The 27,970-nt window shown below is 37.2% G+C and overlaps 1 protein-coding gene and 1 pseudogene across 1 annotated transcript; one reads left to right on the top strand and one right to left on the bottom strand.

Annotated features, from left to right (window-relative positions):
• Positions 1–1,685: 1,685 nt before the first annotated feature.
• RAB14 (RAB14, member RAS oncogene family) lies at positions 1,686–26,326 on the bottom strand. Its single transcript, XM_047699384.1, has 8 exons — positions 26,192–26,326; positions 16,765–16,823; positions 15,400–15,453; positions 13,987–14,164; positions 9,887–9,953; positions 4,849–4,936; positions 4,479–4,509; positions 1,686–3,488 (listed from the first exon to the last, which is right to left on the bottom strand). The coding sequence occupies exons 2-8, from the start codon at positions 16,814–16,816 to the stop codon at positions 3,311–3,313; spliced, it is 648 nt and encodes a 215-aa protein (XP_047555340.1). The 5' UTR covers positions 16,817–16,823; positions 26,192–26,326; the 3' UTR covers positions 1,686–3,310.
• LOC125083239 (translation initiation factor IF-2-like) lies at positions 25,713–26,845 on the top strand (annotated as a pseudogene).
• The last annotated feature ends 1,125 nt before the right edge of the window (positions 26,846–27,970 follow it).

Below are 27,970 nucleotides of genomic sequence, written 5' to 3' on the forward strand. Positions count from 1 at the left end.
TCATCCCTCTCTACCCAAGGAGGGTTATATTCCCAAGAATTTGGTCAGACCTGGACCATTAATTAAGATATGGGATAAACAGAATTACAATAAAGGCAATGGAAGTGGCATAAAATTTCACACACAGTTCTAGAAGTATCTACTTCCAAATAAAAATTGGATTTGGTGTGTATCTTTTGTATTTAACATTCTCTTATTTCATTTTCACAGGCCTTAGCAAAATGCTGAAAAGTCAGGCCTCTGCACAATTATTGAAATCCCTCAGGGACACTTTTTCCCATTCTATCCATGTGCTGAGTGAGGGTAAAATATCTTCTTTCTAAACTGCCACATGAACCCTATTCCCCTGTGGACAGGAATGGAAGGTAATCATTTGATCTTCTGTGTAAGGGGGAGTGACCTGAACCACACATCTATATAGAAAGATCACACCTGAAACAACGGATATGTGAGCAAAAAAGTTCTCAAAACTATAGTCTGGAATTAGGGGAAGTAATTAATATGTGAAACCAAACACCTGGTTCCAAAAGACCTCTTTCCAAAGAAACTTTACTATATCTAGAATTATGTGAACATTACCACCAAAAAAAAGTTTTTTAATCAAGTTTACTGCATTGAACATTTTATTATCCATGAAACACTTGAACATTGCACTGGAATGTCTGAGCACCAATTTACTAATCAAGAGGGCCTCCACACAGGTGCAAGGTTAACAAGTAACCCACAGAAGCAGGTGACCCCACATGTAGTAAACTCTCATTGATGAAAGATTAAAAGAACTTCACATTCTCTCCAAAGTGTACTTCCCAGTGTCTGGCACATGCATGTTACAATAGGACAATTTGCTGCTCTATTTTTGAGCACCCAAGTTTATTACAGGGGATTACACATGCAAACAACAGAATCTGGCCCCAAGTACAGTCAAGGGAGAACACCATCAGGCACCAAGTGTGCTGATCTCACACTGAAAAAGGCTGACTGAAAACACTGCAAGGGTGATCCAAATACAAGGACAAAACTAAGTCAATTACTGAGTGATGTGGAGTTATATGCTATATATGTAGACTTCTCTTTATACAGTAAGGACAATTCTCCAATAAAAACTGGCAACTTCTGCCAAATAATTGTTTGCCTGAAAAAAATATGAAATCCTATCGTAGTTCAGAAAATAATGCAAACCATTTTAATTTAATCTAGATACAGGTACTTTATTTACAAATATTTAGATTAATAGCATTTTGTTACATCAAATGAAGAGTACAGCAGTCTGAATAAATCCTGTCACAAAAACAATTAAGACCCACTGTAACTAACTCGGGGAATCAGGGTATTGCACCTAAACAAGCCGCAGTCTTTAGTCTGTGATTGCTACCTTATATCCCAATGGGTGGGTGATTTGTTTTTTTTTTTTTTGTAAATATATACACACACCAGCAGGTCATGGTCCCTGGGCAAGTCCCTTGTGAAGCAACAGGGTAAGCAAAATGGGCCACTGTAAGTCTTTAACAGAACGTACCAATCTACTCAAGGAATCTTGTTTTTTAAAAAGTTAAACAAAGACAAAAATAAAGATGAGTCCACAAATTAACCAAATCCTGTTTTCTGCACATTCCAGTTTTGGCTTTTATTTAACATTGACTATACAATACTCCAGTACTACTACATGTTTACAACCCAGAAAGCCGTATTTTTTATTTTCACTTTAGTGTCTGTAAAGAGGGATTTAAAATGTGTATTTTAAACACAGCAGTTGAGCTGAGTGATTTTATAGAATATAGTAAGGTTTACCTATCCTACTTCAAATAGCTTCAATTCTCCATCTGGACCATAAACTGAATCAGAAATCAATCGAAAGAAGTAAAGAACTTGGTAAAACATAAGTCTGTTGTCTAAAGAGATTGTTTCCCTTGCAATACAGTATTCTTTCAGTGGCCAAACCACCTAGTGCAAAGTAATAACTTACTTTGTATCAGCACAAACACTGAAACACCAATAGAAACACTTTCCCTTTTACAAAACAACTTATGCCAACATGACATAAAATAGCCCCTCATACTAAGAACACAAGGGGTATCCTAAATTACTTCACTGTAGTGTTAAAAATGCACAATTTAAAATCCCTTAACAGCAGACCTGCGGTTCTGACTGTCCGGTACACAATCTCACCATTCCAAGATAAAGGTATAAAAGCTTAAAATGTGCAATAATAAACCCAGCCTTTTTTCTTTTTCTATACAGTAAGGCAAGAAATGCAGCCTGTAATGCAAAATGTTTACAAAGAGAAAAGCAGGTTAGCACATTGTCGATTGCACAAGAACAGTTAAGAAAATCAGCAGGTAAGCCACAGTGCAAAGATGGAACAGAATCTGCTAGTGTTAATCCTCTCACGCTACAGGAGCTCTTTCCAGCATAATGTCCCCAAATGCTGCCAGCACCAGAGGGTGGAGCCAGTATTACTTGTGAACTGCAGTTGTGTATTTCCTTGTGTGAAATGGAAGGGAGTAACATGGTCACATATAGGTCATACTGTACAAACTGGTATTTTATACTGTTCCAATGCCAGTAATCAATTTATTTTCTTCATTAAAATAATATACACAGAATGTATTGTTAGTTCGGTTCCTTCAAATTTTATACATATTTACTTTCTGCTAAAGAGAAAAGGATAAAATGGTGTAAAAAAAAAAAGATAAAGCTATTAATTAAGCACAAGAGAAAAGATAAATGGATATCTTCCCTGTGCAAGGCTAAGACAGAAGCAAACCTCCACGAGAAAAATGCCACCCACGCAACAGGAAATTTATCCAACGAAAACAAAAGCAGTTATAGAACCCATTCTTTATCAGAAGTCATTTCACAGCAATAAACTTATTGGTTACAACAGACATACTTGAACAGTTAAAGATGGGGAGAAAGGCTTAAGATATCCTCAAATTAAACCATACAGTAAGACAAAGCCTTGCCCAAAAAAAAAGGAAGGATAAAAATCATTTAAGTTCAGCATCAGTGCTCAGTTTAAATCATGTACTGGTGACATATCTATCACGAGGACAATCAAGGGGAAAAAAAAGTCTAGATTTACCATGCAGGAGAGATTTATTACTCTACTTGCCTTTTGATAACCTGATTACATCTAGTTGTTTAGCAGTTTAGTATTGTGTTAAACTGTTTTTACAACAGAGTTGTTTTTTCTTTTTTTTTTTTTTTAATTAAACCCAGTAAGATGTACAGAAGACAATGAGGCAGTAAAAAGTACTGCTTCCAACAGACAGAGGTGAAAGGTCAAATGGGAGCTACGGCAAAGAGGTCACTAGCAGCCACAGCCTTCTCTCTGGGGTTGGGGTTCACTGGTTAGCCGGCCTCCCTGTGGGGCTGAAGGTTTGTGCTGGACACCAGACTCAGCAGCATTCAGATCCAGGCTTCCGTCCTGAATGTTCTGATAGATTTTCTTGGCAGCCTCAAGGAAGGCATCTTCTACATTCTCTCCCCTAAGAGGCAATTGGCAATTTTATTGGAGAATCACAGCTTTCTACAAAAGATAAGGCATTATACACTGACCTTTTGCTAACCTTTAGTCAACTGCCATGATGTCTTCAACTTAGCCACTGTCATCTAATAAAAGATTACCAAAAGACTGAGCTAAGAGGATAACATGGGGAAATATTTTCTGTGGAAAGCATATAAACAAGATACTAACCGCTGTTTCTACAAACCCTATTTGGATAACTGAATGTGTTCTAATCATTAAAATGTCATATATTAATATATAAGGAAAAGTGAAGATAGGCCATTTTTGTAATAGCAAGAAGGTATTCCAAACAAGTGAGATTCCAGGATTTGTATGGTCTGATTAGCTAAGCATCAACTATACTTTTAAATTTTGTGATGGTGACATATTTGTGCTCGACCATGGTCTCACTTCAGTTCTCTTAGTGCTAACAATATGAAGCTAAACCAAAAGGGGCTAGCTTCTCACCACAGTAAGGAATTTCTGACTTAATAAATGAAGAATTCTGAAGTCCTGGGGTTCGATAATGGACATGGAATAACGATTAGAAAACATCAATTATGTTTCCGATTATTCTTAGACATTGTTTCCTTAAGCCATGCTTTGTAATCGAAAGTACTAAATGCACAGATTACCCAAGCTTGAGTCCAAGATGCCAAATTCAACCTCCATTGTGAAAGTCAAGCACTTTTGGAATGCTAACACAATTTCATTTATTAACCTGGTTTACCAGGGGAATAATCACAGTACAATCTTTTAGGTAAAGTAGCAAAAACAACTATCTTTGAAATGTGAAACAGGAAGCAGAGGGATGCCTGCTTAACTGTTTTCCCACAATAAACATCACACATAGATATACTATTATATGTAAGCAAATATATTACACGTTTTCGACATGTATGGTTCTACTTTTGAGAAGTTTGAATGTAACTGAATGTAACTGAAAATGATTAATTTTAGTCATACTTACGTTTTTGCACTTGCTTCAAGGAACAATAAGCCTAAAAATTAAAATTCAGACTATAATTAAGACATTTCAAATGAACTCAAAAGGACATTTTCTCCAATAACATCTGAATTAGGGTTTCCCATCAGCTATCAGTACTCCTACCATAGTATTTTATGAAACAGTATGTTAGGTTTGAGATGAGGAAAGTCTTAACATTTGTCATTAAATACTTGCACTACCCCCAATATGAATGTCAAACAGAAACATACTTTATTTCTTCATTCTTGAGATTTAAGCAGTTGGCATTAAAAGTGTCAAATAGTCTGCAGTATCAAAATGCCACCCCTCCCATGTGTGACCCCCAAAAGGACATTAAAAGTCTTAAACCCACCATTTTCTTCAGCAAACTGTTTGGCTTCTTCATATGTAACATCTCTTTGTGCCTCCAAATCTGCTTTATTTCCTATGAGAATTATTACCTAATTTGTGACCAAAAGAAAGACATCTTAAAACAAAAGCAACCATTTAAAATCAACCATGAAAATTCTGAAATCCAAAAATTTTTATAGGAAAAAACATATAGGCCTAAAAAGGAAACCAAGCACCAGCAATCATCTAGCACATAGATAGGAGAATCACAAAATCAGTACTATTAGGAGGGAGGTCAGCAATTACCTAGGCCATGGGCTGACAAACTTTCTGTATAGGGCAAAGAGTATATATTTCACGTCTGTGGAGCTCAGATGGTCTCTTTGCATATACTTCTTAACTTTTTCTTTTAAATAACCTTTTAAGAATGTAAAATCCATTCTTAGCTTGCAAGCCATTCAAAAACAATACAGCCCATGAGGAACACCTGGTCTAGGCCAAAGGTTATGATTTATCTGAGTAAGATTACTAAAAGGTCAATGCACAAAGCTCCAGGAAATCTGTGAATACACTGAAATTAAGCACAGAATGCTATAAACAAGAACATTTCGCTGGAAGAAAAGGCTCATGGTTTTCATCTGATTTTTGAGAGTCTCTGGGACCCTCAAAAAGTTAAACTACCAGTTCAACTCCTTCAGGCTACTGGTAAGAAAATTAGTGATCAAATTAGGCAAAGGGACTTGTCAAAGGTCACTCAGGGAGTCAGTGGTTTAGAAGGACATTAGAACTGAGGGAGAAAACCCAAACTATGACCTTCAAACACTGTCTTTACACTAGCCCTAGAGAAGGACTAAGTTTGTAGCAACTGAAAACAAAGGTCTGTGTTCCGTGGGGAACAGTGGTGGTGGGAGGAGGGGATGGGGGGGACACACATGCAAACGAGTTCAAATCCAAGGCAAAATATCACACATACATACACCTACTTTGGAATCATTTATATAAGTGAAGTTAGGCCAAAGTTAAAGGCAGCTCTACAAAGTTCTAAGAAAAAAGTTTGCAGCCTTAGGGAAATAGAGCTTTTTGATCTTTATGGTGGTTTCTGGGGACTACAGGTAGGGCATTATGGATAAACTGTCTCTGTCTACATATAAGCTTATCTGATACCAATTGGTGATTCCCCCTCCTTTCCCTTCCCAACAGATGTGGTAATCCAGATGCTGATACTGTAGGAATGGATGGTTTCAACCAAAAGTGATTTCTACCATTAACTTTTTCTCATGTGGAACTGTAGCCCCTAACTCTCCTACTCCTTAAAAATGATGTCCAATGAGCTGAAGAACCATTGTAATCTGAATGTAAACCTTGAACAAGAACACTTAAGCAGTATAACAAACGTGAGCATTCTCCAATCAGTGAGGACGAAGGCCCAATGTGGAGAGAAAGGCATTTTCACATGAAGTCTGCTAGTCCTTTAAAGGATAAGGTAAGAACACATGAAAAATTGAATCAGTTTTGTTTTTTTAAATCGAGGCTGGTAAAATCACAATGGCCTAGTCCAGGGCCATTAGATGGCAGGTACTCAAAACAAATGTTTTGTATGTCAACTATACTTCAATAATAAATTCAAAAAAATAGGGGCGCCTGGGTGGCTCAGTGGGTTAAGCCGCTGCCTTCGGCTCAGGTCATGATCCCAGGTCCTGGGTTCGAGCCCCACATCGGGCTCTCTGCTCAGCAGGGAGCCTGCTTCCTCCTCTCTCTCTGCCTGCCTCTCTGCTTACTTGTGATTTCTCTCTGTCAAACAAATAAATAAAATCTTTAAAAAAAAATAAAAATCAAAAAAATCAAAAAAATAACACTGAACTGCACACTTTAAATGGGTAAATTATGTTAATTATCTCAATAAAGCAGTTTTTAAAAGATAATTTAAAAAATTTTTAGACATTTGCTGAATGGAAACACTGCCTTCTTTCCCAATTCCTTAAGAACTTCCAAGCTGTGCTTCCCGTCAGCCTGAAAGAAGACATAAAAGTGGCATGCTAACTAGACAGAGGTACAAAATACACCACCAACAAAATGGGAAAGTATGTAATTTCTACATAGAAACTGAAGGCAATGTTACAGAAATCGTAACATTCGAGCTGGACATTAAGGGATTTTCTTCTGTAGGGGAGCAAATTTTGCCATCCCAAAATATCCTCTTTGGAATATTTATCTTAAGCTGGCTTATTTTTAAGAAACAGCAGACACAAGTAAAGCTCTGAAAACCCAGAAGTTATCCTTTAAGAGACCTTTACATCTGTAAGAAAAATCTCCATTTGTAAGGGTGTTTCCCTCTCAGTATGAGGAAGAGGGGTGGATTCAATCTCCAGAAACTTGTAACAACTCTGTCAATTAATTTCTTAGACAAGCCACAAGAATCTTGAAGGGTAAAGATCTTCCTCCCTAACACTTTCTTTTGAAGATCTGGTAAAATTTGAAGAAGCATAAATGAGGCAGGAAAGACATGGCTAATTTGTCATGATGCTCCTCTAAGGGCCTTCTACAATGAGTTTTGTTTGCTTCTTAACATTTTTCTTGAAATAACTACAGAATAGAGCTTTTCTATATACCTTTCACTAAGCTTCCTTAATAGTAGCATCTTACAGACTCAAAACCAGAAAACTGACATTGGTGCAATCTATGTCCTTGGTCAGATTTCACCAGTTGTACACATTGGGGGTGTGTGTGTGTGTGTGTGTGTCCAGTTCTATGCAAATTTACTGCAAATATAGATTTATGTCACCACAATTAGTATACAGAACTGTTCCATCACTAGAAAGGAACTACTTTGTGCCCTTTACAGTCTATGCATAGCACTCATATCCTTCACCCCCATTTGCTAACCTCTGGCAACATCTGTTCTCTTCCATAATTTTGTCTTTTTGAGAATGTTTCATAAATGGAATCATACAGTATGTAATTTTTTGAGATTAACTTTTTCACTCACCTAACTTTTTCACTTCACCCTGACATCCATCTAAATTGCAATATGTATCAATAGTTCATTTCTTTGTGTAGCTGAGGAGTATTTTACAGTATGAATGTACCACAGATTGTTTAACAACTGACCTCCTAATGACCATCTGGGTTGTTTCCAATTTTTGTAGCTGAGGAGTATCTTATAGTACAAATGTACCAGATTGTTTTAACAATTCACCTCCTGATGACCATCTAGGTTGTTTCCAATTTTTGGCTATTGTAAATAAAGCTACTATGAATGTTCATCTATAGGTCTGTACATATACCTACAGTGGGTTTAAGGTGATAATGGATATGAAAGTTCCAGGCACAGTCCCTAGCATAAATGGCAAACCACTTTGGGGCACCTGGTTGGCTCGGTCTGCTAAGTGGCTGGATCTGGATTTCGGCTCAGGTCATGATCTTGGGGTCATGGGATAGAGACCCCAGAGTCAGGCTCCACACTTAGCTGGGAGCCTGCTTGAGGATTCTCTCTCCCGCTCCCCCATCCCTGCTCATGCTCTCTAAAATAAATAAATCTTTAAAAAAAAAAAACAAACAAAAGGCAAATCATGTTAACTTTCAGTACAATTTATTGCTGTTCCCTGATAAAAGCCAATCTTACCACTGATTACCTACTTATTGAATCAGACCTCTGCTCAATGGTGGAGTACAAAGCTAAGTGAGACACAGTCCTTGCTCTGAAGAAGCTCAGTCAGTCACACCTAAGTACCTTCCCTTGCTTGTTCCTGGAATGCCCCCTTAAGCATTTATTAAAACCTTACTCACCTCTACAGTCCCAATGCAAACATACCTTTCTCTGTAAAGCTGGTTTCTCCAGATGGCACTGCTTATCCTGGGTACCTCCAGCAATGCACATACCAGTTGCTCTATTTCTACCTCATATTTCACTCTGCTTTTCAGCATAGTTATTTGTATACACACAGCTATCCCCTTACTAGACTGTAACATTTTGTGGGCCAAGGACCACATTTATCTTTAGATACTATAAAGTCTAGCATGGTGGTTGGCCTTTAAAATCTCAATAAATTGGGGCGCCTGGGTGGCTCAGTGGGTTAAAGCCTCTGCCTTCAGCTCAGGTCATGATCTCAGGGTTCTGGGATCGAGTCCCACATCGGGCTCTCTGCTCAGCAGGGAGCCTGCTTCCTCTTCTCTCTGCCTTCCTCTCTGCCTACTTCTCATCTGTCTGTCAAAGAAATAAATTAAAAAAAAATAATAAAATAAAAAAAATAAAATCTCAATAAATTGGGGCACCTGGGTGGCTCAGTGGGTTAAGCCTCTGCCTTCAGCTCAGGTCATGATTCCCAGGGTCTTGGGATTGAGCCCCACATCAGGCTCTCTGCTCAGCAGGGAGCCTGCTTCCCTCTGCCTAGTTGTGATCTCTGTCTGTCAAATAAACTCTTTAAAAAATAAATAAATAAAATCTCAATAAATATCTTCTCAGTCTGGTGAAGAAACTAGCCTTTATTTTCATTTAAAAACAAATTTATTAAATTTTCAATTTGAAAATATAGCACAATAATGGTTACTTTTTAATTTTTTTTTAAATTTATTAAAGTATAGTTGAGATGTTTTTGTAAAAAGAAAAAATTTTTAAACTAATTTTTTAAAGCATGCAGAACTCTTTGTTTTTAACTGAAATTTTACTGAGATAATTGTAGATACAAAAGCAGTTGTTAAGAAATAACAGAGATTGCTTATACTTTGCCCAGTTTCTTCCAACAGTAACATTTAATGAAATAAATGCAGATCCCTTTTAAACTGATTGTTTCAGATTTCATTGTTTCCACCTGACATGAGAACACCACCCCATTCATAACTTTCATTTTTTTTTAACCAGAAACATGAACAAACACCACATGTAAGATGTAAAACCTGGGGTAATTAGTACTGAAAAAAAAATGCTATCTTCTCCTCAATTAATTTAAAAATACTCTCTCATTCTTGGTACTCATATACAAAAATCCTACTAGCAAACCACTCTCCTTCTGGGGTTAGCATAGATCTTACATTTTCTATATAACAGATGTTATTCAACTTACAGTATTTGGATTGGTGAGATTCCTTGCATCTGTCAACCAGCTGCTTAAATGATTATATGTACTTCTTCTGCAAAAATTAAAGTTTACATTTGTGACTTCCACATACAATTGCCATTTCAATTTTTTAAAAAAGAAATTTCAAATAAATATTTATAATATTCCCTTTCATCAAAAACTGACTGTGGAATGTAAACCCACACTTTCCAGAAGTCTAGCCCAACCTATTATTTTAAATAAATAAATCAGTATCCAACAACTTTGCTAATTACATACAGAAGTAAACTGTTTACATTTATAGGCACATTCATAAACAGACAGTGGGCAAGGAAAAATACAGAAAATTAATGGAAACAATTCTGAACTAAGAATTTCTAATCTGAAGTAAAAACTAGGATTATTTTAAAATCATCCATATTTTCAGTCACAAAATGGGAGAAATAATATCAAAATGTCTAGCGAATATGTTCAATGACAAACATATTTGCATCTGTCTGGTATTAGAAACCAAGATGTTCACACTACTATACACTGATATAAAACTCACCTTTCTTTCAAGAGAAAGTTAACTACGACAACATAAAAACCAGCTTTAAAATGGCACCTAGGGACGCCTGAGTGGCTCAGTTGGTTAAGCAGCTGCCTTCGGCTCAGGTCATGATCCCGGCGTCCTGGGATCGAGTCCCACATCGGGCTCTTTGCTTGGCAGGGAGCCTGCTTCTCCCTCTGCCTCTGCCTGCCACTCTGTCTGCCTGTGCTCACTCTCGCTTCTCTCTCTATGACAAATAAATAAATAAAATCTTAAAAAAAAAAAAAATAAAAAAAATAAAATGGCACCTAATGTATTTGACTGGAAATCCAAACCCCCAGATAACAAAATAAGTTTATTCTAACTTTGTATTCTTATTTACTAGTACCTAAAATCATTCTGAGATTCAGACTGCCCTATTTCTCCAAGCAAGAGTTTAGAAACTCGTAGGCTCATTTGCACTAGCCAAATAGGCCCAAAGAGGGAGAGCAAATCCAAATAATTTGTAATATTATGTACAGTACATAGAATATTAGTATTTATCAGACTTTACCAAAGGGGTCAAATAAAACTTTGAAAGTTAAAAATGTTTGATTTATATACATTCACAAAACATTAATCCATCTTATTCATTTAACAGGTGAGAAAACAGAAGCTCACAAAGATGTTTAAATGCATTTCAAAGCGAGGCCTTGAACTCTTTCTTTATGCACATAGTGTCCTCAAAGTGTTTCAAATTTAGTCTTGTGAATATATTCCATGAACTCCAGCTGCCAGTACCCATATAAAGTTGGATTTTCCAAACATTTAATCCTTTCCCAGTAGAGACTAAAAAGAAGTTGTAAGATTTTCTTTTTACTGTGCTAAATTATGTTATACACAAATCACCACCTAACCGTTAAAAAAAAAAAGGGGGGGTCAAATAAAAGCAACATTTTCCCCATGTTTTAAAATTTTCTAAGTAAAATCTTCTAATGGTCAAATATTTTTAAAAAGCACAAGTCTTATCATTTTACTGTTCCAAATTTGTAGTTACTGGCATACCCTGCTTTAACACAACAGATTTATCCTACTTTGTGCACAAAAACTTACGTAGTACAAATCCCAAAACATTAATACTTATTTTGATAAATTTTAAAATGTCAAAGCTGGCAGCAAGAATGAATTACAAACTGCCACCACTTTGGTAAACAGAAAAATCTATACATCCTTTTTAAGTATCAAGACCATATAAACTGTTATTATTTAGATATGCCCATAACCTCTGCTACTAATTTCTTAGGTAATTAACTTAAAATTCACCATAATTTCAAATCTATTTAACTATAACAGCATGCCAATATTCATTAGTTAGTGGCAAGAGTGCTAAAAAATAAAAAGTAAAAAATATCCCTAACTTTGCCATGTAAAATGACTTATCAAACAACTGACAGAGCCAAACAAACTGCCATGATAAGCTATGTTGTCAATTTAGGAAGTATCCTGTAACAATTACAGTTAATGCCAGGAATAAAGGTATTATTAAAGTAGAACTTTGAAGTTTTTAAAATGTGAAGGAAGAATAGGAAAAAAAGGAAAAAAATCAGTGTTATGGATACATCAGTGTCACTATGAAATATTAATAAAGCACCTGTCTAAAGTGTGCAGTACTTTTTTTTCAATAAAATTTTATTGGGATATAATGAATTTACCATAAAGCTCATCCTTTTAAAGTATACAAGGTAGTGGTTTTTGGTATATATACCAAAGTTGTGCAGTGATCACCCGTATCTAATTCTAGAACATTTTTATCAACCCCAAAAGAAACACTGCACCCATTAGCACTCAATCTCCACACCATGGCAATCCACTTTCTGTCTCTGAATTGGCCTATTCTGGCTATTTCATATAAATGCAATCATACAACATGTGGCTTCCTTCACTTAGCAAAATGTCTTCAAGATTCATCCACTGAGCATGATAGCATGTATCAGAGAGTCTTCCCTTTTAATGGTCGAATTATACTTCACTGTATGAATATACCCATTTGTTTATCTATTCCTTAGTTAATGGACATTTGCGGTGTTTCCACCAGAAGTACTTTTGAAGATTCAAAGAGACACAACTTTTACCAGAAGTATTTACTACGCTTAAAAGGTTATGTTTAAAAGCAAACCATACACATGTATCAAATCATCACCCTGGACCTTAAACTTAAACAATCTTATATGTCAATTGTATTATCAGTAAACATGGAGGGGGGGGGACACAAGCACACTTGCACAAAGCAAAACAAACTACAACACTTTAGACTGATACACTCTTAAAGACACATCACCACATTTAAATTTATCAGCAATGGAGTTTTTTGAATTATGCAGTCTTCAGGAATGCATCCCTTATTAGGATTTCCTGCACAGAAGGCCAGGTCTTTAATAATTTTCCCACAAAACTATTTACAAGTTATCATGTGACCAGTTGCCCGCCTATACAGAAGAGCATTAAGGCTATTTTGTTCTGTTTTGCTGTGAGATTAACCAATTCTGGAACTCAATGAACTTCAAGCACTGTAATTAGAATCAGCCACTGTCTTCATTCTAAGTCCACATTTCCCAAAGTGTGTTAATAAAATAAGCTTAAGAAACACTAAACTAAGTTAAAGAATTTCATTATTGCAGAACTTCTCAGGATGCTAATATGTTAATGTGCACTGTATCATGACTCTTCAAGAGAAAACAGGATAAAGCATTTCTCAAAAGGAAATATGCTTGAAAGTCCCTTTGGTCCTACTCACCCATCCCTACCTCACCCAAAAAAGTAAGACAAGAGGCACACTCCTTTCAGCTGGCACTTTGCATTAATATGAAAGGTGATCCAGTTCATTTTCCAGCTTAGCACAGTTTAATGAAGTGGCACAATTTTCCCTGTTTTCTGAAGCCAAATATTTACGGTCCAGTTTTTTTACTTTTTATCAAGTGCTTTCAGTTTCTAAAAATAGCCAAGCTGAAATAAATTTAATCCTGCTGCATGAAGTACTATAAACCATTTTAATTCATTTTAGAACAAAAAAGAATTTAAGTAAATGAACAAATACCTCAAACATCTTCAGATGCAAGCATAAGAACTTTTTACAATCTACCATGTTGGATTAGCAAAACTACTTAATTCCTTCCCTGACCTTATTTTGAAAAGGTGTCAACTTTAACACCAGAGACTGAATAGAGTTAACTCCTCAAGACTTGTTTGCTTTCTACTGAAGTGAAAAGAACAAAGTTTGGTATAAAATATTATTTCACCTCATATAATTGAACTGATGCTGCTTTTCAGAATAGTATTCTTCTATTAGCTCCACCAGCATCTCCTAAAGCTTTTCTTCAGTCATATTCACTTTCAGAAAAGGAAATCAACATGTTACATCAAGTCTTACACAACAGTGTAGAGAAATAACCGTAAGATCCAAATAAGCTCATTTATAATCACACAATCACAAACTAAGAATGTCTAAATCAATAAACACACACACACACAACAAACCACAGTGCCTAAAGCAGATTTTTTTTCAAGTATGAAGTTTGGAAAAGTATTAATCTCTTACCTAGTGATATCATACACCATAAGTGCTCCCGCAGCTCCTCTGTAGTAGCTTCGTGTAACAGCCCTAAACCTCTCCTGTCCTGCTGTATCCCAAATCTGCAGTTTGATTTTTTGGCCACTAACTTCAATTATTCTTGTACCAAATTCAACACCAATTGTGTGAGGACAATCAGCCATAACTGTTAGAGAGAAAAAAGGAATATAATATTCTAACTTCCAGAAAGCTTCAGATTAAGACCAGCAGGGAGAAGAGCCACTGGATTATTAAATAACATATTAATGCTTGTAGGCTGTATGTGGACGAAGCTAGCACTGAAAAAATATTAGCAAAAACACAGAAGTCGAATCTGACTGCACTAGAACAGGGGTCAGCACACTTCTGTAAAGAACCAAGTAATAAATATTTAAGTTTTGTAGCCAAAACCACAACTACTCAACTCTGCTGCTGAAGCACAAAAGCAGCCAAATACTCTAAGTAAAATGAACATGGTTGTATTGTAATAAAACTTTATTTACAAAAACAGGCAGTAACCGGATTTTATCCACACGCTATTGTTTACTGACCCCTGGACTAAAAGAATCTGCTAATTAAAAATAAAGATTTTTAGTAAGTTCTTCGTAACACCAACATTATGCTATTTAGGCTTCTGACAAGTACTACATATAACAAAACAATCAATGGCTTTAAGTCTTTAGGAGTTGTCAAATTTTTCTCCTGAAAAATATTATCAGTATCTCAAAGAAAAGCACATTTAATATATAGTTACAATTACATATTGGCAAGTTACATAATTCCAATCCAACAGGACAAGTTTATTAGTCCTTTCCTTAAAATTAGGCCATTGAAAACCTAAACCTATTATTCTCTGGTACAAGAATACACAGACTGTTGGAGATGTCATAAAATTTACATTAAGGAAAAAAAAAAGCCATAAAATTAATTTCAACTATATTTAGCCTATCAGTTACATAAAATAACATGGTCTCCTCCCCTAAGAGTTATACTTCAAATATTGATCAACCAGTCTTGATATAAAAAGAATTTCATTTAAATATTTCCAATCTATTATTATTTAGTTAACAAGTGCTATATGCAGCAAATTTCCAAAATGGAGAGTCAGAGAAAATATTATTTAAATTTGACATTATAATTTTTAAAAAATTTCTACCACCAAAAAAAACCTAAACAAGTAACTCAAATTATATATGGTATATAAATTAACACTCTGTACATGCAGGCGTATTTCACTTTATATGCATCTATTTAAAAAAAAAATTCCCTCCCTAAAGACAAAAATGTATATATGCAGAAAAGTTATATTCAAATGCATGGAGCGTACTGAAAATGACCCTTTTTAAAAGGTAGGAAAGTGAGTATAAATTTATTTATTGCTTAACCTTATTTTGAACTTACATTTTTTTTCTGTAAATTGATGAAGTAAGCAAGATTTTCCTACTCCCATATCTCCTGTTTAAAAAGAAAGAAAAGTTTCAATTGGCAATTACATTTCTCAATTTTATACTCATAATTATATGCAATGATTGCTATACCCCCTACTATATCACATCACAAATTTCTGGGACACTTGAAAAGATGAGTTTGAAAAATCCTACATGTCACTTTTCACTGTGATGTACAAACTGATTATTTCCAATCTTGGGCAGTGACAGAATTAAATTATAAATTATGTTAGCAAGTAACTATCAGCTGGGAAGTGCTTTTTAACAAAGAAACTGTTGTAAGAGAAGCATTTTTTACTTTGAACTGTTTCAAAGTTTTATATTGTTTCTTCCCCTTAATCCATGCATAAAAGCAAAAGACATAAGGACACAACAAACAGGGCAGCATGTAACAAGCAAAAATAGTAAGTTTTGGAAGTCTGATTGACTAGATCCCATCTATCTCTTCTTATATTCTTATATTCCCTGTATTTCTTATAGCCTGGGTGGCTCAGTGGGTTAATCCTCTGCCTCGGGTCATGATCTCAGGGTCATGATCTCAGGGTCCTGGGATCAGCCCCACATCAGGCTCTCTGCTCAGCAGGGAGCCTGCTTCCCTCTCTCTCTCTCTCTCTCTGCCTCTCTGCCTACTTGTGATCTCTGTCTGTCAAATAAATAAAATCTTAAAAAAAATTCCACAAAAGATAAGCATGAAAATGAAATCCGTAATAGATGTTATCTCTAACTGTACTACATAGGCATTTAACCCTTCGTGAAGGAAGTATTGAGCCCACCATTACATCAAACTGTTCTAATATGAAGAATTAACTGAAAAGTATGTGTACTTCCAACCGGACTCTTACAACTACACCTGGGTAAACAATCTTATCTTTTAATTTGAGCAACATCTTGAAACTTAGCAGAAAAACCACCAGTATTATATTTTATGTATATTACACAACTACTCTGACTCAATGTTCTCTATCAATTTTTGGAATCCAGGTGGCTCCAAGGGCTTTCATGATATTTTTGAAAAGTTATCAGTGCTCCTAGGAAATTAGTACCACTTCCAGGATTAACAAGCTTATAGGCAGCCCTCAAGAACAATCAGTATCACTTCAAAAGGTACCCACCAGTGTACCACAGAAGTATCCAGGGCCACAATACAAAAAGTACATCATTACCACAAAAATAAAGGAGCTTTAATTTTGCAGTTAAAAAACAATAACAACAACAAAAAACACTCACTTTTCTGGAATGGTATGTTAAGTATTAGTATATAAATATTTTGTATATTAACTTTCTTTGTAGAGCAAGAGCATAAATTAAATAAACTTACCAATAATAATATATTTAAAGATGTAAGAGTAGTTGTATGGTGCAGTTGCCATGGTGGCACTAAAAACAAAGAAAACTGTGTTACTTCACAAGGATATACACAAGTTCTCTAGTTGGTCACTGCTAGTTTTTAAAGATATATAAAATGCAGCATACTGATTATAAACAAAATGTTGATTACAGTAAGCCAGAGTAAAATTGCACTTTCCAAACTGATCAAATGCACAAATTCTCTTGGATGAACATTAACATTCTCATGTGTTATCCGTAGAAATATCAAGAAACCATTCCATTATTTCTCTTTAGGGAATATCCAGTAAGAAAAGTTACTATGAAAAATTTCAAACAATGAAATCTTTATAAATTTGAGTTAAACATCATTATAAAGTCTTCCTCCTTTGAAGTCCCCACTCCTGTCAACTGATCCAGTAAATTACTGATGGCCAACTTGTTCAGAACTCTTTGATTTTACAACAGAATGTTATAAAAAGTAACCACTAACTTACAAACACATAAAACTCTTAAAAGTTATAAAAAGTAACTTTTTTACTCCACTTTAAATCATGGTTAGCACAACATCCAAAAAAAGACCAGTCCAACTATTTCCAAACCAAATTACTGTCAGAATTAGATTAAAAAACCACATGAAACTGTTGTTCTTACTGACTTTTTAAAAAGTCAATTATTTGAGATTTCAATTAGGTTCAACCTAATAGAGGATCTGAAGATTAACAATGTATCAAATGCCTACTATATACTATTCTAAAAGCTGAAATAATGGCATAAAATACTACTTATGGTTGTCAAATCTGCAAGTTTATATATTAGAAGCTATTTAGAAAGATCCCAGCCTATTCTTTGCCCTCGGGTATATTTAACCTAAATAATTCTTATTTCTCTCTACTTTTAACAACTTAAAAAAAAAAAGCTCTCCAATTTATTCAAACGAATGCCGTGAACGTGTCAGACGCTGTGCTAAGTGCTGGAGAAACAAGAGGTCAAATGTAGTTAATGGTAGTAACTTCAAGTAACATTTATTCTAGTCAAACCAGTTTTCAGTTTAAGGAAAGATAAAAATGATGCATGTGCACATGCCCACACACAAAAGATTTGACCCCATTTTTAAAAAAAATTGGTTTCCAATTTTTAAAATATGATTTTTACTGTTATGGGCAATTGTCACATTATACAAGCCAGCTATGATAATGATGGCGGAAATTTGTTTTCTAAAACTAACAAAATTACTATATAATAAAATGTAACCTATAGAAAAAGTATGTATTTAAAATAAGTGAATTATTGTTATCAGGGAAAAGAAAGTTGTTCACACAATACAGTCTTCTCACTTAACTGTAAGGATTGCATTTAACTGAAGTGGACGCCCTGCTACCCTTTTCAGCTTGCAGTGCTGCAGCACTTTGATAATCAGTCTTCAACATCACTGAAAACTCCCGTAACCAGTTCGTTCAGGAAGGGAGTTCTTCTAGTTAACGGATTCTGAACATCATAATAACTTGTTTCCCTTTTTGCAGACACTGAGGACTCAAAACTTATTAAGAATAAACTTGGTCCTGAGGCTAAAATTGGTGTAGATTATTCACCAAATCTCTAAACCAGATCCTAAACACAAGGAAAAGAATAATCTTTCACAATAAAAAATATTTAAAAGTTATTAAATTCTTGCCCTGCATTCTTCCAGAACCCTGTAATTAATTTTTAGCTCCTTTTTTAAGCTCCTCTTTTCCCACTCAAACTTGGGGAAAAGTAATCGTTTAGTCACCTTGAAATTACTGTTGCTTTCATGCTCTTCCCCTTCTGACTTTCCCATTCCTCTCTCTCTTCTTACTCAAAGTTGTAGCTATATACACTTTGCTTCCTTCCATTTTATTATGTTAAAACCAAAACCATGGGGCACCTTGGTGGCTTAGTTGGTTAAATGTCTGCTTTGGCTCAGGTCCTGATCCCAGGGTCCTAGGATGGAAACCCACATCAGGCTCTCTGCTCAGAAGGGAGCCTGCTTCTCCCTCTCCCTTTGTGCCTCCCCCTTACCTGTGCTCCTTCTATCTTGCTCTTTCTCTCTAAAATAAAATCTTCAAAAATAATAAAAATAATAATAATAATAAAACCAAGGCCTCTACAACCCTAATTTCTCACTGAAATGCTCTAAAGGCTAATCATTAAATTAAAAGCCAATTTCAGTTGTATTAATTTGTGTACTTGCTAATTATCACACAGCATTCATTAAATATCTACAAGATGACTAATTTTAAAATGTTTTTTTAAATTACCAAGCATTAATTAGCATAAACTATTCCCAAATAAAAGAGAATGATCACTTTCACAGAATAAATACAGTGCCCTGTCTTCACCTCACCACACAATTTTCTGGTTCAAGTTTCTTAAAAATGAACCCTAAAAGCAAAGTTAAAAAAGAAAGCTACTGGGATGCCTAGATGGCTCAACTGGTTAAGCATCTGCCTTCCACTCAGGTCATGATCCCAGAGTCTGTGGGATCAAGCCCTGAGCCCCAGGTCTGGCTCCTTGCTCAGCAGGAAAACTGCTTCTCCCTCTCCCCTCCCCGCTTCTCGTGCGTGTGCCTGTGCACTAATAAATACAATCTTTAAGTTTAAAAAAAAAAAAAGGAAAGCTACTCAAACTTAATTTCAGTAGACAATGAAGGCAGAAGTGTCCAGCACTGTAGCCACTAACACAACAGGTCCTCCCTCTCTTATTATAAGCTTAGATACAAGCTAGGTTTAAATATACTCCCAGACTTTATTGGTTACATTCACTCAAAATTATGTATTTGCAGTAAAACTATATTCAAGTGGCCCATTTTATTTTATTTTTTTTAAAGATTCTGTTTATTTGAGAGAGAGAATGAGAGAGAGAGAGAGACAGAGCATGAGAGGGGGTAGAGTTAGAGGGAGAAGCAGACTCCGTTGAGCAGGGAGCCTGATGCGGGACTCGATCAGGAGATTCCAGGATCATGACCCGAGCCGAAGGCAGTCGCTTAACCAACTGAGCCACACAGGTGCCCCTCAAGTTGCCCCTTTTAAATATTAACTAGGCTTAATATTGTTCTAAAAAAGAATTTCTCAACATCATTTCTTGAACATGAATGAAACACACCATTGTTGAAGCGAAGAATGTACTTTTTAACTAGATTTGGAAGGGGAAAAAAGTTTGCCCACTATTACTTAAGGATGCTTCTGCTTTACTCAAAAGTCAAAAAGGGGGGAACAGGGGCAAAAACCGTTGGTATAGTTCAAACACTCTGAAAACATGAGTCCATTCTAACACTACCATCTCCACTAATTAAAAAACCTTAATAATATTCTGTAACTTGTGCACAACTACTGGTGTGATTAAAATGTGTTCTCCATGTGTTACAAAAGCATGAGAATAAAATTCATAGGCAGCTAAGATTCAATGCCTCTGATTTCCTTATGAGTACCACTTTCAGACAGTAAGCTTTGTTAAATACAAGATGAACAACCTGTAAACTAGTAACAAACAATTGTTACAATTACTATTTATTGGGCACTTAATATACTCCAGGCAATGTACTAATAAACACTTCACATGCAATTTCAATTAATTCTTACTACTACAGCCTTATAAAACAGTGAGTATAATCCTCATTTTACAGATGAAGTCTCAACAGGTAAGTAACCATGCCCAGGTCATACAGCTAAGTGGTCAAGTCTATAATGGACCTAAGACTGTTTTAACTACAGAGAATCCCTCTTACCCACTATACCATCCAGCCTCCCCCATAATTATGAGATGCACCATGAAATCCTTTCATGGTACTTAGGAACACAAATCTTTCTCAGTTCACTCACCTTGTTCTAATTTAATACTCTAAGTAGTATTAAAAAGTTATATTCAGGTGATATACTGTAATCAGGATTTACAGATATGGATAAATAATTACACTAATTCAAATTATATCTACTTACAAAAAAGTTTTTGAAGGTAACACTTGTTGAGAGTAAACCATGTGCTGATCAGCACTACTTTTCCCTACATACAATTCTTACTTAATTCTCACAACTCTGCAGAGTTATTATCATTAAGTCCATGTAAAAAACTGAAGAAACAGGGGCACCTGGGTGGTTCAGTCGGTTAAGCATTTGCTTTCAGCTCAGGTCATGATCCTAGGGTCCTGGGATCAAACCCCACACTGGGCTCCCTGCTCAGTGGGGAGCCTGCTTCTCCCTCTGCTAGGTTCTCCCACTCGTTCTCTCTTGAATGAAAAAATGAATGAATGAATGAATGAATCTTTTAAAAAGCCCCCCAATGAGGGGCGGGCGGGGGGCGGCGGTTGGGAGAAAAAAAATAAAATAAAATAAAATAAAAAAAATAAAAAGCCCCCCAAAAAACTGAAGAAATTGAGGTTTGGAGAAATTAACTAATTTGGCCTGTGTTACAAAATAGTAAATGGCAGAGCTGGAACTTGAACCCAGGTCCGATTCCAAAGAACATGATTTTCTCTATCTAAGGTAGCTTATTAAAGGCATATATATGTGTAGAATGACAGACACACACATGTGGACCGAGAGGACCAAAAAATCAAAATTGAAGGAAAATGGAGAATAATTACACTAAATATTTAGGGTTATAGTTTTACATGTGCATGTGTAAAACTTAGCTCTAAACTTCCTGGCTGTCAAGAGAAATGATTACTAAATGCACACTGAACACTGATGATTGTTGTGTGGCCCCTTTAAATATTAACTATGCCTAATATTGCCTTAACAAAGGATTTTTTGAGATTAGCATTAACTTGTGAGCACAAGAAACACACCATCATCGAGGTTAGGAATAAATTTAAAAATGGGGTGTGCGACTACATAAAACTCTGCAGTGTGTTTTACACTGAACAAAATGATGGACCTATTTGCAGACCCATACACAGAGCTCTACATGGTTACCAAATGCACATTAAATACTAATCACTGTTGCCCCCAAAATAAAATTAAATGGTCTCCACACAGTTAAACAGATACAGACATATAAATGACTGGATTTGCAATGTGCAGACAGAGGTGAAGGCTAAGGAACTTTCGTACAATCTGCTTATGAACTGCCACATTTTTAGAAGGTAAACAATGTATTTTCAAATCTTAAAGATAATCCAAATCACCCTCTGATGAGTAAGTAGCCCACAGATACAAAATCTTCGATCCATAACGTTATAGGTCCAAGTGGCTCTAATACAGCATTTTTACAAACAAAACAAAACAAAAACCCACAAAAAAAAACAAAAAACAAAAACTGGAAAACAATCAACCTACACTCTAACAGGGAAATGACTGAAGAAATTGAGGCTTCAATACTAATAATTGAAATGATCAGCACTACTTTTCCCTACATACAATTCTTACTTAATTCTCACAACTCTGCAGTTATTATCACTAAGTCCATGTAAAAACTGAAGAAACAGGGGCATCTGGGTGGTTATTATTAGTATGATGAAATAATGCATTTAGTTCAAAACCATTTAGATATAGATGTATTAACCTGAAAATATATCCATGATTTTAAGTGAAAAAAAAGTTGACAGAATTTTATTCAATAGCTTCTCTCATTTTTAAATACACACACACACATATACACAGTCTCTCTCTCAATCTTGTATACAGATAATACGGAAGGAGACACACCAAACTGAAAAATGAATACATGAACTGTGAGCAGAAAAAGGATAGGAAGGAATTATTAACTTTCTTTATAACACTGCACTAACAGGATAAGCATATACTATATTCATTGCTAATTTTCTAAAGTAGTCAAAGTAGAAAAAATAACAAATATTTTTAAAGCATTTTTATATATAATTCTAATACAAAAGAAATTTAAGAAAAACAAAAACAAGCAGTGTCTGGGGGACTCAGTCAGTTAAGCAGTCCACTCTGGATTTTGGCTCAGGTTATCTCAGGGTCTTGGGATCGAGCCCTGAGTGGGGCTCCACACTCAACAGGGAATCTGCTTGAGAATTCTCTCCCTCTGGCCCTTCCCCATCTTGCATCTGTGCACGATCTCTACAATATATAAATCTTTAAAAAAAAGAATAAAAAATAATCCAAAAAACTCCCATTTATAATACTTTCAACATTACTTCCACATTTACAATAACAGGGAACATCATATGAAATTAATCATATGATCAGCCTCAAATAAATAAATAAATAAATAAACCCCAAAATAAACCAAAAAGAAACCACTCCAATAATTGACAGTATTTTTTCCTTTTCTTTTAGAGCTTGGCTTTTTACTGTGTTAACTTATGCACTATGTCTGACTAATCCTTTCACAACTGTTTTACAGCTATTTTATTCTTCTCCTTAGGACATATGACATTTCCATGTAATTTTTACATAACTTATTCAAGACAACACAAGACGAAAACAACCCACAAAATATTCCAGGTGATTTAAAATCCGATCTTCATTGTTAAAATTAGTAAGCTTGGTTTTTGTTACATGTAAGACATTTTGTTATAAACACCAGAATCAAGATAGACTGCTCTTGCGATTCCAATACAAAAATATTTGTTGAGCATTTACTAAGCACAAATTCTTGGGTTAGGCTTTGACAATATAGTAATGACCAAAAATAATAATAATAATAAAACACATTATTCCTGTCTTCATGAAACTTAAGAACAGAAAGAGTTTGATTTGCTTACAAGCTCTCTAATGTGGATTGCTACTTGATTTGTCAGTCAAGTGGACACAAAACTTTAGTTATTCTAATAATCTAATCTAATCTAAATGAATGGTCAATTTCCTCAACAGTAATGCAACCTCTGAAAATAACCCATCCATTTCTGACACCCACTTTAAAAAACTCACTTTTGACAAGACATTCAATGTCACACTTTTACATAAATTAATATAAGAAAAAGAACTGGATTCCTTACTATGTTAAGAAAAACACAAAATTTCCCTGTTATGGTTATGCTATGAAAAAGTAATACTCCAATACTTCACCTCTGTTCACAGAATGAAAGTACTTAAAGGAAAAAAACAAAACACCACAACCCTGTACTTACTCCTAGAGTTGAAAGGTTAGTAATATCAAAAATTTTCCTGATGAAGTATCGTGTCTGAAGTTTGCTTTAAAAATAATTTGGTGGAAAGGGTTAAGGTGTATATTGATGAACAAGACTGATCACTGTTGATACTGGCTGATGAGTATATGAAGCCTCATTATACCACTCTATTTTGTATATGTTTAAAACTATCTAGAACATAAAATGTTTTAAAAGTACCCTATCTTTGATACCTCTATTTGTACCCTGCTGTCTCCAACCATGCCTGTTATTTTTAACCACACAAAACTGTTTCAAGCTTTAAAAGAAAGAAACAAACATCTCTCAGTAGTTCTTTTTAAACATATTTGCCTTAACCAAAAGTTTACTCCAACAGTACAAAATCTTAATAAGATTATGCAAAGATATTTAATACTGATAAAGATTAGCTTTAAGAACACTCCAAACTCTGTTGCACAGTTGAAGTATGCCACAATAAAGTTTAACATGAAATATAAAAAGCAAAAACTTTTTAAAATGTAGCTTTAATTTCAAGGAATTTTTTAGGTTATTAGAATCTAAAAGGGTCTTCCATCTTTACAACAACTAACATTTACTGAGTGCCTAATACATGCCACCTACTTTATAACAATCTTTAATAGTAAAAACTCATTTTACAGGTAAGAAAACCAACTCAGAGACTTGAGATATCCACAGTCATACACTACCAAGGGAAAAAAGATTAAGGCCCAGGTCTAACTGTCCAACTCTCTGAAGCCATGCTCCTCTTTATTCAACAAAAATTAAACATTCACTACATGCCTGGCACTGTTACAGACAATGGGGTACCTAACTAAATGCCAAGCACGTGCTAAAGGTTTTTTAATCCCATTTAATCCTCAAAACAATTCTAAAATGTAGGTACAATTACTCCCTGTATAGATAAGGACACCGACTCCGAGAGGCTAAGTAACTTGCTTTAAGGCCATTCAACTAGAAAGTGGCAGTATTGGAGTAGGAACCCTCCAAAACTCTTATTAACCACACATGACTTAAGGCATGAACAAATAAAAGGACCCAAGCAGAACTCTGAAGACAAATTTAGGAAAGTGCTGGGGGAAGAGGGAATGGAAGCTAGATTTCTGCAGGGTCAAGTCTGTGTTCAATCACCACATATAAGAAAAGACAATCGTGACAGTAAACTTTGCAAGGGTTCAAGTGGGCTCTAACACTTTTGTGGGACCACCAGAATAGCACTTGCCTTCTGGGAACCCCAGTTTCTTCTTCCAATAGGAAATTAAAATCTTGCCACCTCTCCTCTGGGGCTGGGAGAATGAGGACTGGCAGTGGAGCAGCTGACACTACAGACGTTGAGTTACAAAGGAGTCGTCAGTCGTCATCCCATGGAAACACAGGGAAAGAGGAATTAAGCTGTAAGTACAGTTTAAGTGGTCACGCCTGTGACACTAGCCTAACTTGAGTGCAGCAGAGAAACACGAGGCAGTGTGGGAGAGGCCAGCGTGTCCGTACCATCATTAGCCAGTCACATCGCAACTTCAAGCCTCAGTTTCCTCACTTGTAAAGTGCAGGTGACTTGACTTATCACCAAGGGCTAGGCTTAGCAGGAAGCACCGCGGTGAGGACAGCCAAATCTGCGCCTGGCTCACGGCAAGGTGCAAACCATCAAAACAAACGCCTGTTTTGCCTCCTTTCCTTAAATTCTAGAAATGCCGAAAAACTTTCCGTCTTCTTCACTGCTTCTCCATGCTACCTAAGCTCGACGCCTTATAGGATGTCACAGGCCTCGCAGGGCCTCACCCAAAGCAGAACCTCGCCAGCACGGACCCTTTCGGCAGCCCAAGTCCCCAGTCTACTCACAGGGACAAGGACACCGGAGCTGCTCCAAGATGCCGGCGAGGCAGCGAGGGGCTGCCTTTTGTACTCGGGGCAGACGCGGCCTACGGGACGGGGAGTGCCACGTCTGGGCTCGTGGGTTGCGAGGCGCCGTGCCTCGCGTGGATAATACCGCGGGGGTGGTCTGCAGCCGCCAGAACGGCAGTGAGGAGAGGGGCCTGCGGGAGGTGTCTGTCCGCCCAGCCCGGCCGAGGAGGCGGGGAAGGCGAGGCAGAACACACCCTTCCCCGCACGCCCCGTAGCTCTCCGCTGGGCGAACGCAGCGCGGGGACACCCCCGCCCCCGCACGGGAGTCCCGTCAGGCCCGGCGCCGCGGCGCCCACCGCCGACCCGCGGCTCGCCGCGGCCTGGCAGGGCCTGCCCTGCGGCGCCACCCGCCCGCCGCCCAGCTCGCCTTCGTCCGCACGCCGGCCCCTGGAGAGCCGGACGAGGAGGTCTCGGCCGGAGGGACACTGCGGAGGGCCCGGCTTACCTGGGGGGTTGCTGGTGGCTGGGCAGCTTTCCGGGCGGGAGGGGGGCGTCAGGACGAGGAAGAGGAGTGCAGGCGCAGCGGGAGAAGGGCGGGGGCGGTCGGCCGAGGCCCCGGCAGGTAGCGGGCTGGCCTAGGAGGTGCAGACGCACTGGCGGTAGTAGCGGTGGTAGCGGCGACTGCTCCTGCGGCTCCCTCAGGATCTTCCTCGGGCAGGTCCAAGATGGCGGCGCTCCCTGCACAGGGTTTCCTGTCACCCTCGCAATGGGCCGGACCACAAAAGAAGCGGGGGGGAGGAGAATGCGCGCGCAGCTGGCGGAGCCCGGAAGAGGGTGGCCAGGCTCCGGCCCGCTGGCCACGCCCCTTCCTCAGCCCTGCCCTCTGGACTCGTCGTGCGGCCGCCGAGGCCCGCCCCACTGGCGGTGGCGCCTGTAGGGGCGGAGGAGAGCCCTATGCGCAAGCGCAGTCGCGTGCTCTCGCCGCCTAGGGAAGTTACTGCGCAGGTTTGCGTGGAGCCTGCTGAAGTACGACTGGGTCTTAAAGGGTTGGGCTTGTTACTTTTGTGGACTTTTTACTATTTTTAATGCCAGCAAGTACTACTTACTGGACGCTTGTGCTACACTGGCCACAATGCTAAGCACACATTTACTGCGTTCACTCAACAGGTATGTTTTGAGCGATTCGTACACAGCAGTGAACAAAGCTCGCTGTCCCTGTCCAACAATCCCAGGAGGGGCTTATCCCCATTTTATCGATGGCGAAACTGAGGCTTATGTTGATCCAGTCACGGGTCCACGATCATGCAGCTAGAACGTGGCACTTACAGTGTTTCATTTCTGTCCTTTATAACCTCTCTTTGATGGGAGGGAAAAAATCGTGAAGGCGTTTTTCACAATTTAACCACCTCCCACCAGTCCTCTGCTCTTCCAACTCAGTCTGCTGTTGGATTTTCCCAGAAAGTTAAGAGCACCTCAGCACAAGGCAGCTTTGACTTTCGTGGAACCTTGACACTTTGGCCTTGTGTTTGTGGAGATTATCTATATCTAATATTTATATTGATACACATATAGTTCATATTTTACAACTAAATTGGCATAGAGATGAATATATTAATGTTCTACAGCAAAACATTTTCTTTAACCCAGAAGTTCATCTTTCTTTTCCGACTTTAAAAGCACTTAAAACATTTTTGTGGGTCCCTAAAAGTATTGCAGGGCCCCAGGGACTGTGTTTGTTGTGTCTGATGAATAGGACTGCCCTCCCTCAGTCCACCAAAATGAAGTTCAGGCTCTCTCTCCCTCGGCACTGAAGAGCTTTCATAAGCTAGCTTTGCCTTAAGTAAGTGAGATTTCTTTGAAAAGTGTGTGGTAGTTTACAAATCTCTTATTTTCAGAAAGATTGGGTGTGAACCCTTGATCTTCACCTTACTAATGATTCACCATTGGGCATGTCACTTGATTTCTCAGATCTACAGTCTTTTCTGCAAAATGAGGATAATGATACCTATCTCACATGGGTCCTTGTGAAAGTTAAGTGAGATTATATACACAAAATGCTTGACATCTAAGTTTTTAATACATGGGAATGGCTATTACATAATAATCAATATAAGGTTAAATTGAAATCCCTTCCAGCCCTATAGGTCTATACTTCTATTCCTATATCCTTTAATTCCAATAAGTATAGTTTGTTTATGGTCATAATTTAACATCTCTGAAATCAAGAAATTTGCCTATGCCAAATAAAGAAGAAAGCTGTGAGTTTAGGTCTGGCTAGGAAGTT

The sequence above is a fragment of the Lutra lutra genome, chromosome 13 (genome assembly GCF_902655055.1).
Source record: "Lutra lutra chromosome 13, mLutLut1.2, whole genome shotgun sequence".
In the NCBI taxonomy this organism is placed as follows: Eukaryota; Metazoa; Chordata; class Mammalia; order Carnivora; family Mustelidae; genus Lutra; species Lutra lutra.

Excerpts from the sequence above, each read along its gene's own strand:
- RAB14 (XM_047699384.1), bottom strand. The coding sequence starts at position 16,816 with ATGGCAACTGCACCATACAACTACTCTTACATCTTTAAATATATTATT. Across the intron at positions 14,165-15,399 it reads TCAATTTACAGAAAAAAAAT|TTATGGCTGATTGTCCTCAC; the intron begins GTAAGTTCAAAA and ends TCTCTCTAACAG. Across the intron at positions 4,510-4,848 it reads ACAGTTTGCTGAAGAAAATG|GCTTATTGTTCCTTGAAGCA; the intron begins GTGGGTTTAAGA and ends TTTAATTTTTAG.